Source organism: Vulpes vulpes, chromosome 8, assembly GCF_048418805.1.
Source record: "Vulpes vulpes isolate BD-2025 chromosome 8, VulVul3, whole genome shotgun sequence".
Taxonomy (NCBI): domain Eukaryota; kingdom Metazoa; phylum Chordata; class Mammalia; order Carnivora; family Canidae; genus Vulpes; species Vulpes vulpes.
The window spans coordinates 36,281,600-36,298,335 of NC_132787.1; the positions used below are offsets into that span (position 1 = coordinate 36,281,600).

A 16,736-nucleotide genomic window follows, 5' to 3' on the forward strand; every position below is an offset into this window, starting at 1 on the left:
TTAGAAATTATTTAAAAACTAAATAATCAAGAAAATGCAACATGAAAAGGTATAGATCACAGCTAAAACAGTGGCTTAGAGAGAATGTTAGAGCTTTAAGTGAATACAAAAGAAAAAAATTTAAAATAATGTTTCTAATTTAAGAAGATACAAAAGGAGTAGCAAATTAAAACCAAAGCAAGCAGAAGAAAGGTCAGAAATTTTTAAATCTAAATCAGTAAAATTTTAAAAACATAACCACAAGCAACAGAAAAATTAACAAAGTAAAAATTTGGTTATTTGATAAGATTACTGGCTGACAAACTTCTAACAAAACTTACTGGGCAGCCCAAGTGGCTCAGCAGTTTAGCACCGTCTTCAGCCCAGGACCTGATTCTGGAGACCTGGGATCCAGTCTCATGTCAGGCTCCCTGCATAAAGCTTGCTTCTCCCTCTGCCTGTGTCTCTGCCTTTCTCTCTCTTTGTGTCTCTCATGAATAAATAAATAAATAACATTTTTAAAAAAACTTACCAAGAAACAAAAAGAGAAGACAAGTTATGAATATTAAGAATGAAGAGAGTATATTACTATAAAGATATTTAAAGGATAATATGGGGATATTATATTTGTGTGCCAATAAATTTAACAATTTACATAAAATGGAAAAATTCCTTGAAAAACACAGTTTACCAACTGACACGAGAAAAAACAGAAATTTTTGAACAGCTCTTCCTACTAAGGAAATTGAATTTGTTGGGACACCTGAGTGGCTCAATGGTTGAGCATCGGCCTTCAGCTCAGGGCATGATCCCAAAGTTCTGGGATCGAGTTCTGCATCAGGGTCCCTGCAGGGAGCCCGCTTCTCCCTCTGCCTATGTCTCTGTGTCTCTCATGAATAAATAAATAAAATCTTAAAAAAAAAGAAATTGAATTTGTTAATACAAATCTTGTTAAGTAAGCTTCATGTTCAGATGACTTCAATAGCATATTCTATCAAATTTCAAGGAATAAACAACACAATTCCTTCAGTAAATAGAAAACAAAAGTATACTCTTCAACTTATTTTAGGCAACCATCATGACTCTGATATCAAAAGTGACAATTACAAGAAAAAAATATTAGACTCCAACCATGAAAATAGACAACAAGAGCTTTGAAAGAAAATCAGCAAATCAAATTCAGAAAAAATATGAGACAATTCATCATGCCAAAGTGTGCTTTATCCCAGGAGCAGACCAAGGATGTCTAATTTTACCACTTCTATCCAACACTGTAATGAAAATCCTAGACAGGACTGCAAAGGGACATGAGGAAATTTCTTGGGCGATGAAAATCTACCAAATCTTGATTACAGGGTGGTTACAGTTAATGCACTTTTTAAGATTCACTGAATTATATCCTTAAGAGTTGTGTATTTCATTATTTATAAATTTCATCTCACCAACAAAAAAAATGAAACTTTAAGCAAATACTGAACTCTAATTAGTAGGCTTACTTTACACGATAGCATGGTTTGTCAGTTATAAAACTACTTCCTGCGTTTTCTCATGTGTGAACAAACATAAATATATTGAGTATAATGAGAGCCTGGTTTCTCATTCTTAGAAAGATATATAGATTTCCTAACTCTGCCTGCTGAGGGGCTCTAAAGCAGTGGCCCACAAGTAGCAACAAACACACCTTGTAATCACATCCTGGTCTCTCAACACTACTCTCCACTAAGGCACCAGGCTCCCTTGGAGAAATAACTGATTCTAGGGTAATTAAAATGCAAGATAAACATGGAACATCTGTGTACCCAAGAGTAAAGAATTTGCTCAAAAAATGATGGGAACGTGTCAAAATGACAAAGGAAGGCTCCCACTGGCAGTTTAACATCAACCCACACCCTCCAGCGATTTATCTTTACCTCATCAGTAGGTGGCTTGTTCCTGTGGCAGGAACTATAACCTCTCTTCTGAGGTCTGACTCTACCATGTGGTTGGGGAAGCTAGCTCTTCCTTCAAGTTTCTAAGGTACTTCCTAGCTAACTCTGCTTCAGCCCAGAAGCAGTAGCTACATTTTGTAGTTGTTATTTCTGTGTAACTTCTGAATAACCTAGAGTTCTTGTTTATCCCCTCTAATTATTTTTTACTAGAAAATACGTCTGTAGAGCAGCCCAGGTGGCTCAGTGGTTTAGCGCTGCCTTCAGCCCAGGGTTTGATCCTGGAGACCCAGGATCAAGTCCCATGGAGCCTGCTTGGCTACATGGAGGCCTGCTTCTCCCTCTGCCTGTGTCTCCTCCTCTCTCTTTCTCTCTCTCTCATGAATAAAATATTTTTAAAAATAATAATAAAAAAAGTCTGTATTAAATTTTTCCTTAAAAATTACTGATACAGTATCTCTCTTCCAACTGGGTCCTGGCTGATACAAGAACACACCACTTCTTAGTGTTATCAAAAAATGCATACTTAATATAATCATGAGGAAATATCAGACACACCTAAAATGAGAGACATTCTACAAATTAAGTGACCTGTACTTTTCAAAATCTGAAGGACAGATAAGATGAAGAAAAATGACAACTAACTACAATGTGTGACTCCTGCTTGGCTTCAGTGGTTGGGGAATGGGAAAAAATTATAAAGCATATTTACTGGGACAATTGATGAAATCTGAATATGGACCATAGATTAGACAATAATATTCTATCAATGTTATAGTTTCTAATTTTGGATAATTACACTGTGATAAGGTGAGAATGTCTTTATTCTTAGGAAATACACACTAATGTACTTAACAGTGATGGGCAACTTCCAAATTGTTCAAAATAAACTAGTGTGTGTATGTGTGCGTGTGTGCATGTGTGTGTGTGTGTGTGTGTGTGTGTGTAGGGGGGGAGACTAATAAAGCAAATGGGACAATTTATAAACAACTGGCAAATCGAGGTGAATACAAGGTGAATACGATACTATTCTTGCATCTATTCTAGAAATGATAACTCATATTAAAATTGAAAATTACCAAAAACAAATATATATATATGTATATATATATATATATATATATATATATATATATATATATAGTCCTTGAAATATGTTAAATATTTTAAAAGGAAAGCATCAATCAAAATTCAAAACTGAAATCTGGTTCAAGACAGCAAATTAAATACATGTATAACAAGATTAAGAAACTACCAAACAGGGCAGCCTGGGTGGCTCAGCGGTTTAGCACTGCCCGCAGCCCAGGGCATGATCCTGGAGATCCGGGATCAGTCCACATCGGGCTCCCTGCATGGAGCCTGCTTCTCCCTCTGCCTGTGTCTCTGCCTCTCTCTCTCTCTCTCTCTCTCTCTCTCTATCATAAATAAATAAATAAAATTAAAAAAAGAAAGAAAGAAAGAAAAGAAACTACCAAACAAATTTTGAAAGATCCCTCAGCAGATCAGAAATTGTGATCAGGGAGGATTGATGGTGAAAAGCAAAACCTGTACCACATACAGAAGGAAGCTGTTGAGAGGTTTACAAAGCCATTCCCAACCAAACTCCCAGCTCAGAGTTAACAAAAAAGCAGATCTGAGAAGGTCATCAAAGCAACAAATTGAAGGAAGAATTCAGGATACAGTAGTCTCATCTAACTCACAGTTTCGCTTTCTATGGTGTCAATTACTCAAGGTCAACCACATCCTGGAAGCAGATGATCCTCCTTCTGACTTACCTGTCAATAGCAGCCTAATGTTAAACAATACCTATGTCATTCACCTCACTTCATCTCATCATGTGGGCATGTTAACATCTCCCACCATCACAAGAAGGGTGAGTACAGTATAGTCAGCTATTTTGAAAGAGACCACACTCATATGTTGTTATAATTATTCTATTTTATTAGTAGTTATTATTATTGATCTCTTGCTGTGCCTCACAAACTTTATCATAGGTATGTATGTATAAGAAAAAAATACAGTATATATTAGGCTTCAGTACTGTTTGTGGTTTCTAGGGGTCTTGGAATATATCCCTGTTGGACAAGGTGGGGGGACTATTTCAAGCCCCTTTCTCTCCTCTGCTTATACTAAACAAAAGGCATCCTCAGCATTTGATTTTAGGACAAAACTCACAGAACTGCTTTCTAAACAAAGTGAGCGATTTAACCTTGTATATGAAGGGGGTGTGGGTTATGGGTATGATGTCCCTGTTAATGATGTGGCTGGATAGAGAGCAGAAAGGTAAAAACAAACAAACAAACAAAAAACCCACTAAATTTCAGTTTTTGCCCCTGACACAGAAGGTTTCCACAATGGGCACTGAAGTCTGAGAAGCAGGTAAGTAACCCAGGTTATCTGTAAGTGGATGGAAAGGGAACTGTCTCCCTCCTTCTCACTCCTATATGACGTTATTCATCCTACTCCACTGCTTTGCTGGACCTTTCACCACTTCCAACATGCACCCACCTTCCCTCCAGCCCAATGCTACTCTAGGCAATGACCAAAGGGCAAGGTTTCTGAAGTTAAAATTTGAATTCACCAACAAATATGTATCAATTGTAGAATGAAAGTTCAATGTAAAAGGGTTGGGTTTTTTTTTTTTTTTTTTTTTTTTTGTCTTTTTTTCTCATGGATCTCCAAAAATCTGTAAGAGTGTAAATTGCTCAGTAAATATTTGTTGAATGAATTAATAAAAGCAATTCTGTAGAAATAACTTAAAAAACCTAACTCTAGGGGCACATGGGTGGCTGCCTTCCGCTCAGGTCTGATCCTGGGGTCCTGGGATCAATTTCCGCACGGGGCTCCTGAAAACAAGCCTGTGTGTCCTTCTGCCTATGTCTCCGCCTCTCATGAATAAATAAATAAAATCTTTTTTAAAAAGTTTATTTGTAAAGTTAGTGACATGGAGAAATACTTGATACTAAATGTTTTTTAAAAAGAAACAGTAAGGGAGGGATCCCTGGGTGGCGCAGCGGTTTGGCGCCTGCCTTTGGCCCAGGGCGCGATCCTGGACACCCAGGATCGAATCCCACATCAGGCTCCCGGTGCATGGAGCCTGCTTCTCCCTCTGCCTGTGTGTCTGCCTCTCTCTCTCTCTCTCTCTCTCTCTCTCTGTGACTATCATAAATGAAAATTTAAAAAAATAATAATAAAAAAAAAAGACAAAAAAGAAACAGTAAGGGATCCCTGGGTGGCTCAGAAGTTTAGCGCCTGCCTTTGGCCCACACGTAATCCTGGAGTCCTGGGATCGAGTCCCGCGTTGGGCTCCCTGCATGGAGCCTGCTTCTCCCTCCTCCTGTGTCTCTGCCTCTCTCTCTCTCTGTGTGTCTATCATGAATAAATAAATAAATCTCTTTTAAAAAAAGAAAAGAAACAGGTAACATATTCCTAAGAGAAATACACAACCTGTTGGTGGGTTTATGGATTTTTTTTTGTCCTCTGTATTTTCTGATTACAAATTACTTTTATTATCAGAAAGAAACTCACCTTGTAATTTTCTTATTTTTTTCTTGAGAACACATCCAAACCCAACCCAGACATGATAACCACTTTGGCTGCATTCAATGTACCTATTAATAAACAAATGCAGGAGACTCTAAAGTGAACATAGGTATCGCTTGAGAGCTTGGACTCTGAAGACTAACTATATGCATATATAACACCTAAAATAAGAAACTTGAATACTGACACCTTAATAGCTGTGGGACCCTGAGTAAGTTACTTAGCCTCCATGGGCTTTAAAATTCAAGCGGGAAGGGCAGCCCCACTGGCCCAGTGGTTTAGCGGCCCACGGACGGCGTGATCCTGGAGACCTGGGATCGAGTCCCACATCGGGCTCCCTGCATGGAGCCTGCTTCTGTCTCTGCCTCTCCTTCTGTGTCTCTCAGGAATAAATAAATAAAATCTTTTTTAAAAAATCAATTAAATAAATAAAGCACTTAAAACAGGTCACCTTGGGGGGGGGGGGGGGCTCAGTCGTAGAGCGCGTCGGGTCGTGATTTCCCAGTCCTGGGATTGAGCCCCCATTGGGCTCCCCCGGCAGCGGGCCTGCTTCTCTCAGTCTGTCTCCACCTCTCTCTCATGAATAAATAAAATCTTTAAAAATAAATAAATACAGCGCTTAAAGCATGCCGGCACCACAAAACTACGTGCGTATTAGCTTCTATTATTACTGGATTCAAAATATTGTCCTAGCTCTGATGAGAACCATGAATCAAAATCCAGTCCCCACCCGCAAAGGGGGGGGGGGGGCATGCAAAAGCCACGTATGAGTAAAAAGCATTAGAAAATCGGGCTAGAACCAGGTAGAGGCAACTGTCGGGCGTTTAGAGGAAAGAGATCTTCATTCCGAAGAGTTAATCCAGACGCTCACAGGAGCAAAAGCATTTGAACCGAGTTCTAGGAAGGCGCAGACTCCAACAAGCGACGAGCGAGCCAGACCTCAGCTGGAAAAGCAGAGGATCTTGGCCAAGGCACAAAGGCTAGAACGGAACTGCTCTTTCCCCCAGGACACCAGAAACGCCGCCCCGAGGGAGCGAACGGAATTGGCTACGGAGCATTCATCACGCAAAACGCCTGGAGACCTCCGGTGAACGGAACTGGCTGCCGTGTTTCACGCAAAATGACTGGGACGGCGAGGTGACGGAAAACGGTATCGGTAACAACGGGCTCCAAGTCCTAAAATGTAGAAAGGAAATCAAGAACAGAGGTGTCGTTCAGAAGGGCACGACTCCCGCCCGGGGCCCAATCGCTGTCCACTATCCTCCAGGTGCCGAACCTGGGACAACGCGCCTCGGGGCCCGCAGACGGCGAAACAGCGCCCCCCGCAGGCGGCAAACGGCCTGGGGCAGCGCCGGGAGGAGGAAGAGAGCTGGGGTAAGAACTACAGCTCCCACCGAGGCGCGGCGCGGCCCACGGCCCCTTTCCCTATTTCCGCTTCCGCCGCCCGCCTCCGCCTCCGCGTACCCCCTTCAGGGGGACCTCCCGGGGAGCCGACCCGGCGCGTGACCCCGCGCGTGACCGCGCGTGACTCCGAGAGCCCGGAGTCCGGAGGCGGGACTCCGAGACCCCATTGGTAGAAAGGCGCCCCGAAAAGGTGGACTTCGACTTGAAAATGTCGGTAGTGATTGGAGTTGATGGGACGGGGGCGGGGCTACATGCCCAGGCTCCTGGCCAATCAGCGTCTGGGATCGGCCGGGAGACCGGGAAGGGGAAAGGGGCGAAATGGCTCTGTGGTCACATGCCGCGGGGTCTGGTGGGAGGAGCAGTTGCCCGGAGGACGCCCGGCGCTTCCTGTTTCCGGTTCCCCGAGTGGAGCACCGCGAGGCGCCTTGGGGAACGCTGGCCTTTAACACGAGTCCCGGGTCCGGGGTCTGCGGCTGGCCCCTCGCTGGCCCCGTCGCCCAGCCCCAGACGGGTGTTCAGCCGGGGATTCTGCGCCTTGGCTGCTCCCTTTGCCCGTGCCACGTGAGTATGAGGGGCGTGGAGGAGGAGGGGAGCTGAGCGCGCTCACGCCTCGGCGCCGGGAACGGGGGCTGCGGCCGCTCAGGCTCCTTGGCCGGGGGTGCAGCCCGAGATCGGCCCCGGAGCCCTAGGGCGCGAGGGGCGTGGTTAGAGCCCCGAAGGGAGCGAGGGAGGACGGACCGCCCCAGCCCGGAGAGGGAATCGACGTGCGCTCGGAAAGCAGAGAAAGGAGGGACCCTGGGTATGGAGTCGTTTGAGGGCTTACCGGATACCTGTAGGGGGACTTTCTGATCTGCAGCGTGAAGGAAGGTAAAGTGGCATCATTTGGGGAGGATACGGCCCTAGGTGATTGGGAAATCTGGAGACTGGACGGAAGGAGAATTTCCAGAATCCTGGAAGAAGTCTGGAGGGGATACGTGGATGGTCTGGAGGAGCTAACAGAGGGTTTCTCTAGTGTTTTCTCTTTGTAGGGAGCTTCCGCCCCTCGACCTAGAGCTACTTCTCTCAGGCTTTCCAGCATTGGGGCGGTCTAGCTAATTAAGGCTGCTCTTCTAAAAGTGGAGGCTGCTGGAGACCGGAGATAAGGGCCGCTACCGCAGAAAGGAGCCAGACAGCAGAAAGTAGAAATTACACTGAAAAGCGGAAAACGTTCATGGCTCGTCTTGAGGGGTGGGAAAGAGTGGTGCAGACGCCCAGTAGTGTGAACTGCTTCCCAATCCCTGGCTTGGTCATTGGTCGTCCCATTAAAGAGAAACGTTTAGCTTTACCAAAATCGGTCTGTTCCAGAGCAAGAAAACTGAAGAGGATATTTCAAAATCTTAAAGTCCTGCCCTTTACTTCCAAAGTACGTAGACAAACTATTGCACCTAATTATAGCACCTTAAGAGGGAACTACGGCAGCCCTTCGGTTTCATACTCTCCCTAAGAGATGTTTGCATCCTTGTATTACAGATTTTCCAGAAAATAGCTGTATGCCATGAATCATCCGAGTTGTCCCACCAACTTCATACATGTTTAATACTTGTATAACCTAGGGCAAATAATTTACTCTCTGTACGCATCAGCTTCCTCATCTGTAAAATGAGAGAAATGATACCTACTTTTCTGGGCTGTGAAAATTAATGTAATCTAGATGAAGCACTTAGAGCATTTGCACTGAGTCAAACATATAGACAAACATTAAGCAGAAAAGAGAAAAGAATATAAGTTGATTCTCATCCTAACTTGAACCAATAAGCAAATGAAAGATCGTTAAACTCAACTGATGCAGACTGCAGGGTGTTTAACCCTTTATCCTATCCCAATTTTGTAAGATTCTTTGTTTTAATTTGGGAAAAGAAATCAACTGTTAACAGATAAGAAACTAACTTTGAAGCCAAAGAACACAGCTTTCTGTATGAGCATTCCTCCAGAAAACTGGTCCTGGGAAAAAAAGAAAAAAAAAAAAAAAAAAAAAGCTTGAAAGTCCAGGATGTTAAGTGCTCACTTTGGCAGCACATGTAGTAAAGTCCAGGATGTTGAAATTTTAAATTAGATCCTGAGAAAATATAAGGAATATGGCATGTGTAAAATCAATCTAATAAAAGGAATCTCTTAATATTTTTTAAGGAACGCAGCTGGTCACGTAGTGTGTTGAGCAATGAGTTAATTTAGGGAAGATAGGAGTTTGAGGTTTGAGTTCTTTATTCCACCTCCTATTCAGTGATCTGTGTGAGGAGTCACTTCCCCCTGCTTTGTCAAAAAGAAAGCAAGGCTTTGGCTGCCTACTCTGATCCCCAAAAAAGTAATGTGAAAGTAATATACATGTAGTGGTTAAGTGTAGACCATGAACTCTGGAACCAGACGTTCTGGGTCACTCCACTGGCTGTGCCTCAGTTTTCTCATCTGTAAATTAAGGACAATGATTGTATTTACTGCATAGAGTTTTTGTAAGAATTAATTAGTTAATGCATGTTAAGTACTTTTAACAGTAAAAAGCAAGCACTCTATTAAGTTTCCTATTACTGCTTTAAATGTGTTTATGGGGGCCTTACCCTTTATGGTTGGTGATGATTATTCTCTGGAAACATTTTATTAATACTACTATAGTGAGTTGATTTTGGAAACACACAAAGTCAGGGAGACAACTTCCCAAGCATTTTTTGCTCTAGTGGAGTGTGGAAAACAGAAGGTCAAATGTAAGTTTAGTTAGGAGAGATTTCAGTCAGGGCTCAGAGCTTCCATTTTCCTATCTTTAAACTTACTAGTACCCATTAAACTCTGCCTAGTTTTATATTCTAGAAATGCACTGGAGTTGATAAACCAGCCTGGAAAAGAATTAGAGGATTTTAAAGAGTATTAACCAAAGCCCAGGCTTGTAGGATGGAAGCATGTTATTATAAGTGGGAAAAGTTTGGAAGAATTAGATCTCTGTATTGTAGCAGTAACACTGTTATGAAATTAACAAGTAGCAATGGACTGGAGGACCATTATTGGATACCAGAGTGAAGTCTTTTGCAAGGGTAAATCGGTATATCCTTGGTGTGAAGATGGATTAGAGAAAAGAAAATGAGCCTGGGAAATGGAACCATGTGTTTCCATTCCTAGAGCAATACAAGAGGCAGATGAATTGGAAAGTAACTTACTGACTCCCAAGAATTGTCAGCAGTTAGAAGTGTACAAAGACAGTTCTGCTTACTGGAAATTTAGAAACTCTTGTGATTTGTGACATGTAGAGCCCTAGGTGGGTTTTGGAAGACTTCTTTAAACCGCTCACTTGGACCTAGTGAATTTTCTTCTTCCGATAATTTAAATGATTGAATGTCTTTTGAGATGAGCCATTAAAGTAGATAAATGTCAAGTTTGTAATGCTGTGGCTATGTGTATCTCTAGTCATCTTTCTTATGGTAAATGTGAACAAAGACTGATGGATGCTCCTGACTGTTGACAGAAGTTATGACCCAAAGTACTGAAGTCCCTTTCCCTATTTTACATATTTCTCCATAACTTTCAACTAGACAATATCAAGTGTTAAGCTATAATTTAGGTGTTATCTTAGGGAGGGCCACAGGTTGGAGCAGCTTTTATGTACTAGTAATAATTTTAAATATGAGATACCACAGTCTAACTTTCTACAAAACAGTAAAGATGCACATTCTCTCAAAAGAAATAAAACTTTAAAAATAAAAGAAAAAGAGAAACCTAGAGATTAAGAATCCTATTCTGGAAAAAAAAAATCCTATTCTGAATATTAAAGGACAGGAAAAAATAATGGATGAAAGCTAAAATAGATGCAAGAAAATAAAACCCAACATGATAATGAGGAAAACTGATAAAATAAGTGATGGATGGAAGATAAAACTGTAAAACTTACACATTCATGTGCTTTCTCTCTTTCCCTTCTCTCCTGATCTTTCCCTGCTTCCTCAACACACACACACCCTCTCCCAAAAGGATGTTCCCCTTCTTCAGCCGCTGGAGGACTGGACTGCTCCTGCCACTGCTCCTAGCTGTGGCAGTAAGAGAATCCTGGCAGACAGAAGAAAAAACCTGTGACCTGGTAGGAGAAAAGGGTAGAGAGTCAGAGAAAGAGTTGGCTCTTCTGAAGAGGCTACAACCACTGTATAACAAAAGGTAAATGAAAAGAGCTTTGAAGGGCTTCAGAAAATAACTTTGTTAAAGAATCTTTTCCTCCGGGGCGCCTGGCTGGCTCAGTCGGTGGAGCATCTGACTCTTGATCGTGGGGTTATAAGTTTGAGTCCAACACTGGGCACAGAGATTACTTTAAAAAAATAAAATTAAAAAAAAAAAAAAAGTTTCTTCTACTTACTGAATTTATTTTAGTATTTCTACTCTATGTGGAGGGACTATGTGTATAATAACCTCTGGGAGATGGCTGTAATCTGAATGTTCGTAATACTGATCTCATTGTCCATGATATCTTGCCCTTTTTTTTTTTTAAGTAGGCCGCATACCCAACACAGGGCTTGAATCCACAACCCTGAGATCAAGACCTGAGCTAGAGGTCAAGAGTCGGACACCTAACTTACTGAGCCACCCAGGCATCGCATCCCTACTTACCGTTTTTGTTTTTGTTTTTTTTAATGCTATAGAGCAAATTCTCAGCCCAGTTTTTAATAGCAATGTGAGTTCTCTTATGCAGAAGAATAGCTATTTCCAAGACTGGATTCAGGAGCAGCTTGTAGGAATCTAAAAGCCTTATTTGGTACCTCCATATAATAGGACTTTAGAAATATCAGATAAACATTGAGGCCTGTAAACATCATGTCAGGACTCTTTAGGTACATAAATCTGAAGATGATCTTCAAGGAACAAGGGACCATGGGATACTTCCCGTGAATGTAAATCCTTATTCACAGGGAAATAGCAGCTGACACTCCGCACAGTCTGGAACAGGTATTCTAGAATATCTAGCTGTCTGGGATGTTGTGTTTTAATCTGTCATCAATCAACAATTAGGATTGTCTCATGATTCAACAAATAAAAATTATTCACTAGTAGATGGATATCTCATGATCAACAAATTTACTATTACATTTAGCTGTGACATCAGGTAAATTGATCACTCTTGGGATGGGAAATGGGGAAGGAGTGTAAAGGAAGAGAGGCTGCTTCTCCTAAGGCTGATAGCCAGTAACTCTTCTCTTCCTTCTTTCTCCTCACTTCTCCTTACAGCTTTCAGAGCACTGTGGGCCAGGGCCCAGACACATATATCTACATGTTCAGGGTGTGCCGGGAAGCTGGCAACCGCACCTCTGGGGCAGGCCTGGTGCAGATCAACAAAAGTAACGGGAAGGAGACAGTGGTAGGGAGACTCAACGAGACTCACATCTTCAATGGAAGTAAGACTCTCCCTGTTAACTGACCCCGAGTCAATCCCTCTGACAGTCCTGTATGTGTCAGCCTTTCTTATTCTCTTCAGAGTATCATAAGGTGCACGTGCTTCAGCTCACCTGAGACAATAAATCACAAGATACATAGTTCCACAGCTCCTCTGGAGCCATGACTTAGGACCTTGGTATGTTTGTTTTAAAGTTAATGAAAAACTTATGCAAAAAGAAGAATCTAGCTAGGATTCTGTTGCTTAATGTGTTTTTCAAGCTAGACTTAAAAATATCAACCACGACCATTTCTCATGGAATTAGTCCAACTTTGCCAGTTACATCTTTAGAGATTAAGCTTTTTTGCAAGCCAGTCTATAAAAATTTTCCTACTGACTTGTGCTATTATGTTTCTCAAAAGCCATATAATCATTTTGCTGGAAAGGACTATGAGCACCTGTGGCCTAATTCAATTCCTTAAGCAGATAACTGTATTTTCCAGTGCAGATTTTTGCTCATATCAATAATATAATAAAAAATAACATCAAGAGTTTGGGAATAGGGGTTGGAAGACTGGATTTTTGACTGAGCTCATGTTTAGTTGTCCTGTGACTTTGAAAAATCATTTCAGCGAGCTGCCTTTGAGCCCCTGCTATGCCTGCGCATAACTGGGGCCACCTGGTTCCCCCGCCACTGACTCTTTTAACCGCAAGCAACATGGCGGCACCCATGTCATTGTGTTTCTTCATATGCAAGATTAGAAGCAGCATCTTTGTTTACTTCCTGTGATTGATGAATCAAAGGATATTTTGCAAAAGAAACTTGAATGCAATAAATATGAGAGAAGAAATGGCTCCCAATCTTAAAAATCCTCCACCTTGAATTTATCTGTGGCTAATTTTAAATCTTAGGCTATCCCTGATCTAAGAATTTTATGGAACCTCTTCTTTTGATGTTAGCGGGTGTTCAGAAAATGTGAATCAGTGTCAAAGTATGGGTCATAATTGTTTTTGCACTATCGGTTGCCTAACTTTATTGTGGAAAATTAAGATTATTACATGAATATCTGATTTTTAGTTATCTTAAGGGAACTCAAAGCTATTAGAAAAAAAAAGCAAGTTTTAGCTTGGTATTTCTTGGTTCCAGAGCTCATATTGACAAGGGTTATTTGAATTAAAGCCAATTTCATTGAACTCCTCAATTCCTTTCTACCATAGTACCCAGGCCTGCCTCTGCTTTTCCCCCACCCCAAAGCAACATTCTCATTGTCCCTCCTCAGGTAATTGGATCATGCTGATCTATAAAGGGGGTGATGAATATGACAATCACTGTGGCATGGAGCAGCGTCGCGCGGTGGTGATGATCTCCTGCAATCGACACACCCTAGCGGTGAGGCATCCTGGGCCACACTAGCCTAGAGAGGAGATGAAAGGACTGACCTGAGGTGGGAGAGAATTTCCAGAGGGAACAAGATACATTGGGATGGATAAGGGAAAACTAGTTCAGTTTTTCCCTCTGCCATAGACCACCTATCTGCCATCATACATGGAAAATAAGTTGTTGAACCAGGAGAAAGCAAATGTTTTTTTAGCTTGTGGGTTTTCTCTTTTTTCTAAATAGGAGTCAGAAGGAAATGGTACACTAAATGTAGTGTTATGTCCTTTCATCATCAGGACAATTTTAACCCTGTGTCTGAGGAGCGAGGCAAAGTCCAAGATTGTTTCTACCTCTTTGAAATGGATAGCAGCCTGGCCTGTTCCCCCGAGACCTCCCACCTCAGTGTGGGTTCTATCTTACTAGTCACGTGAGTGCTTTTCCCTTTATCAATCCAAACCTTCCTTTTTTTTTTTTTTTTTCTTTAAACTCAATTACTTGGTGATGTTTAGACTCAAATTGTGTGTGCTATGCTATAACTGGAGGGGGCAAAGCTTTGTGTGAGAATCCTCTGAATTCTATGCAAGTTTTTAAAAATTAGGTATGTTTCACCCCTGATAAATATTTGCATTTAGAGGTGCTTTATATCTCATTACTGGAGGACCGGACAGTTTTTAATACCATTCTATTAGATTATAAGAACTTTTAAAGAAATGAAACTATATAGCTAACAGGACCTATCCTTGGCTAGAAGTCAGAGTCACACACTAGGTCTTATTTTTTCCAGAACTTTTGCTTTTAGACAGTGTTCCAACTGGTTTAAGAAGGTACCCTCCCCAGGGTTTTTTTTCTTCTGTTTTTATGGACTGTAGGAAACAGCTAATGAATAGAAAGATTATCTTTATTATTGAAGTTTTACCATCCCTCAATTATTTAAGTAGAGAGGTCTCTCTTCCATAGGTTTGCATCACTGGTCACAGTCTACATCATCGGGGGGTTCCTATACCAGCGACTGGTGGTGGGAGCCAAAGGAATGGAGCAGTTTCCCCACTTAGCCTTCTGGCAAGATCTTGGCAACCTGGTAGCAGTAAGTAACAGGACAACCTGCTGAGTCTGGAGCCTGCGGGTAGGGTTGAGTGACCAACCATCCTGGTTTGGACCCAGACTGAGGGATTTCTGGGGACATAGGACTTTGGGTGCTAAAACAGACATCCCAGCAAACCAAGTACAAAGTACTCATTGGCCCTAATACAAAGTAACAAGTAGTATAGCATCTTAGTGTCTGGCCTTGCTAAAGACTTGTTGGAAGAGACATGCTGTTGCTTAAATTGAGGAATCTGATAAAGCTATTAAGGGCCCTTGATGGGGAGAAAGAAAGACCTAAGGAGAATTTTTCTCCTGTTAGCCCTGAATTCAATTTTGGCTGGTCCTGGGTTTTCTCTCCATTATCTTTGAACTTAGGCCACAGGTACATTTTGCCTCACCCTAGAAGTTGGTTATTCCAAATTATCATTTCCTTCCTTTGCTTCTCTCTACAGGATGGTTGTGACTTTGTGTGCCGCTCTAAACCCCGAAATGTGCCTGCTGCGTATCGTGGTGTGGGGGATGATCAGCTGGGGGAGGAGTCAGAAGAAAGGGATGATCATTTATTACCAATGTGATTGCACTTTAAATGCCCAGCTGCTTCTTCAGTCCCCTAAACCAAAGCATACTCAGCCAGATTTCTTAAGCAGTCTCCACTCCAGTCTCTCATCCCACCCTTGACATTGCTCTTGCTTTTCAGTTTGCTGTTGATTTGCATTCTCTCCTACTAGTAGAAATGCCTTCCCTTGATTCCCTATTTTATTGTTCCTCTAGAGAGGTACAGTTGTAGGACAGAGATAAATAGGGCCTGTGCAAAAGAGGCCATCACACTATCTCTTGCTATCAGAAGGTACAAGTAGGATAGTTACAGTGAACAAAAAAAAAGTGTGGCAGGCTCCCTGACTCTTTTTTAAACACATTTTCACAAGTTTTTGAGACACTGGATTTCTTTAATTAAAAAAAAAAAAAAAAAGCAAAGAAACATTATTTATATACAAGGTTTGATTGCTTTCATGCTGTTACTCTGTACTCTACAGTAGTCTCCATGAGAACCTGGATGTAATTTCTTGCTGCTTGAACTACTCTACAGTGTAATACTTGGTTGCATTCCAAGTGTTGCCATTTGGTCAGAGCCTGGAGATGTTGCAGACTTGCTATCCCACCTCTGGGATTAGGATGGGGAAAATAATTTCCCACTCAGAGGATTATGAAATACCATCGCATCATTTGTTGGCCTTGGAGTGACCTTATTGTGGAACTGGGCCCTGGATTGGGGCTCATGGTCATTAGTCCATTATGTGGCCAAAATGCCTTATCCAGAAGTCTAGTCCTTCAGAAAGGGAAGGTGAATTGGACCTCCTGTGCTACAGGGGTTCCAGAAAAGGAAGTCTTTACCTGTAGTGGAATCTCCTCAATGGCTTTCTTCTCCCACTTGCAGTAAAAACTGGCCCAAGCTTTTCTTCTAAGATGTTTCCCTCTACTAGTATTTCTAAATATGTTGCACTTTCTTCACAGGCATGTCGACTTCCCCTTTGCCCCCCCCCCCCCCCCCCCCAAATCTTCTGGAAAGGGAATGAAAGCAGAGGTGGGACATCTAGGGCTTTGCCATCCTGTGCTCTGGGTGTGGAATGCTGCTGTACCTGTCCCTTCTGGCTCAGGAAAGTATCTTCTTGCCCACAACATTTCTGTGGGGAGAGGTTCTGAATCCTCTGATGCTTCCACTTTTTTGATAGGCCACGTGCCCAAGAAGCCTGGCCCAGTCTTTCTGTAATAGTGAACCTGGGCCATTGAAGAGTAACATGGCTCCACTGGACACAAGAGGATGGTGGAATCAATAGGCAGGGGCTTTTTATAGCCTTTAGGGAAGAAAATGAAATTATTTCATCTTTGGACTTTTAAATACTATTGGAATGATTTTTTTTCTTCTTTCTAAACAGGGAAAATGTTATATAAAAGCATCTTTTTTGTTATTTGTTTGCATTCCCTCCCCACACTGGTGTTTTAAAAATGCAAAAACAAAAAAGGAAAAATTACATTTTTTTGTACAAAA

General features: G+C 41.8%; 2 protein-coding genes across 8 annotated transcripts in view; one reads left to right on the plus strand and one right to left on the minus strand.

The window, feature by feature from the left end:
- KLRG1 (killer cell lectin like receptor G1) overlaps positions 1-467 on the minus strand; it is a 41,306-nt gene extending 40,839 nt beyond the window's left edge. Inside the window, exon 1 of the mRNA XM_072766063.1 lies at positions 321-467. The gene's annotated coding sequence lies outside the window, so the exon portion shown is untranslated. The remainder of the gene's footprint in view (positions 1-320) is intronic.
- A 6,247-nt stretch (positions 468-6,714) lies between these two features.
- On the plus strand, positions 6,715-16,716 carry M6PR (mannose-6-phosphate receptor, cation dependent). 7 transcript variants are annotated; one of them, XM_072766059.1, is made up of 8 exons: positions 6,715-6,821; positions 8,196-8,253; positions 10,842-11,021; positions 12,084-12,250; positions 13,509-13,618; positions 13,903-14,033; positions 14,564-14,690; positions 15,142-16,716. In XM_072766059.1, exons 3-8 carry the CDS (start codon positions 10,843-10,845, stop codon positions 15,262-15,264), a joined length of 837 nt encoding a protein of 278 aa, XP_072622160.1. In that variant the 5' UTR covers positions 6,715-6,821; positions 8,196-8,253; position 10,842; the 3' UTR covers positions 15,265-16,716. The 7 variants fall into 7 exon arrangements, with proteins under 7 accessions (XP_072622160.1, XP_025851034.2, XP_025851033.2 ...); XM_072766058.1 differs by lacking the exon at positions 6,715-6,821 and adding an exon at positions 7,184-7,412; XM_025995249.2 differs by lacking the exon at positions 8,196-8,253 and having other exon boundaries at positions 6,722-6,821.
- Positions 16,717-16,736: the final 20 nt, after the last annotated feature.